At 55.4% G+C, this 1,466-nt stretch overlaps 1 protein-coding gene across 1 annotated transcript; it reads left to right on the top strand.

Annotated features, from left to right (window-relative positions):
- Positions 1-71: 71 nt before the first annotated feature.
- PHACADRAFT_203234 (uncharacterized protein) lies at positions 72-401 on the top strand (the record flags this gene model as incomplete). The annotated part of the gene is made up of 1 exon (XM_007403271.1): positions 72-401. A coding segment is annotated over one exon (330 nt), but the record flags the coding sequence as incomplete, so codon positions are not given.
- Positions 402-1,466: the final 1,065 nt, after the last annotated feature.

The raw sequence follows: 1,466 nt of genomic DNA, 5'->3' as shown, positions 1-1,466 counted from the left end.
TTGGACAATAAATGGGTGCGTAGAAGTCATGCCTACGAGGTTGCTAAAACTGACTGCGTATCACACGCTAGTTGTACACCGTCATTCGCTTTGTAACCACGAAAAAGTCCAAGTCGAAGAAGCCACAAGCGATTGCGAGCGTGGCGTCCCGGGAGAAGCTGATTCCCTCCGGAGATGACGCATCTTTCCCGCAACTGCACACTCCGGGGACGCCCTCCGGTATATCGACGCCTGCACTCAACGATGACGCCGCGCTGTCGAACCCTGCCAAGCGCATTGCCCAAAGAACCAGACGGTGCAACCTGCACTGCATCTCTGTGTGCAAGCTGTGCTTCAAGGTTGGGTGGGACATGGTTTCGCCTGCTGTTGTCCTCGTGCTTGAGGGCTTCACACAAGGCTAATTAGTAAATATATTTAGCTGACAGAGGCACAAAAATGACCATGAAAAAAGAAGCTATAGGCTGCATTGCAGGTTAGGAAATGCCCAGGGATGGGCGCCTATACACAGGTATGCTCTCTCTTGCTAGCGCCCGCCTCAGTATCGCGCTCTGTGCTCCATTCTGGATGGAGGTGGCACAACAGGCCCCCGGTTAGGGTTGGGGGGAGCTGAGCCGAGCGAAGCGAGGCGAGGTGACATTGCTGAGGTGAGACTAGAATGCGAAGGTCTGAACACTTGGAGGTGTTCCGGATGCTTTCGTGGTGACACTCATCAGCGCATTCCAAGATGTACTTATACCTTGTGCCATGGGACCCCGAAGGAGGGGCAGTACCATGGGCTGAAGCAGAAGCTGTTGGACGGGTGCGTAATGGGCATTATAACTATCCGCGTCGTGATTGGCCGGCCCTCGGCAAAATTGGCGGACGGAGTCATTCTAACCTTGTAAGAGGCTCGGGCATACTATATGGGAATGGTCAGCAGGACCACTTTGATGCGACTTAAGACCAGTTAGCGCGGTCAAAAGATGATGTAGTTATGACATCACGTCACGTGGTGGATCCAGAATGTCAGGGGACCACCCGCTAATGGCCGTAAGGCGCATCACCGACGTCGGCCCGACGTTCGTGGGGCGGGATGATCTGCCATCACCGCCCACTGCCATCAGGCGCATCAGATGCGCCTGATAGCCGCCGGGATGATAAGCGCCTCGGTCGGTGCTATTTCTGGGTCACGTGATTTAGACGCTTTCTTACCACGATCACGTGGTCGTACTTCAGGCGCCGTTAGGCACTCGCATCTATCTCGGATATAGTATTTAGGGTTATGAGCACTAGTAGGAGTCGGTAGGGGCCGTTTCGAGCGCCGACCCCTGCCCTTGACGCTGGCTGCTACCGCTTGATGCTGGCTGCTACCGCTTGACACTCGCTTCTGACGCAGTGCGTGGCTGCCAGTGGCGACTGCATGTGTGCAGAGCGGCGGCCAAGTACAGCATAGTGGCTGTGTGGTCAGCATGTTGCAAAGAGCGACC

Source organism: Phanerochaete carnosa (assembly GCF_000300595.1).
Source record: "Phanerochaete carnosa HHB-10118-sp unplaced genomic scaffold PHACAscaffold_957, whole genome shotgun sequence".
In the NCBI taxonomy this organism is placed as follows: Eukaryota; Fungi; Basidiomycota; class Agaricomycetes; order Polyporales; family Phanerochaetaceae; genus Phanerochaete; species Phanerochaete carnosa.
This window is presented reverse-complemented; position numbering and strand designations above follow the sequence as displayed.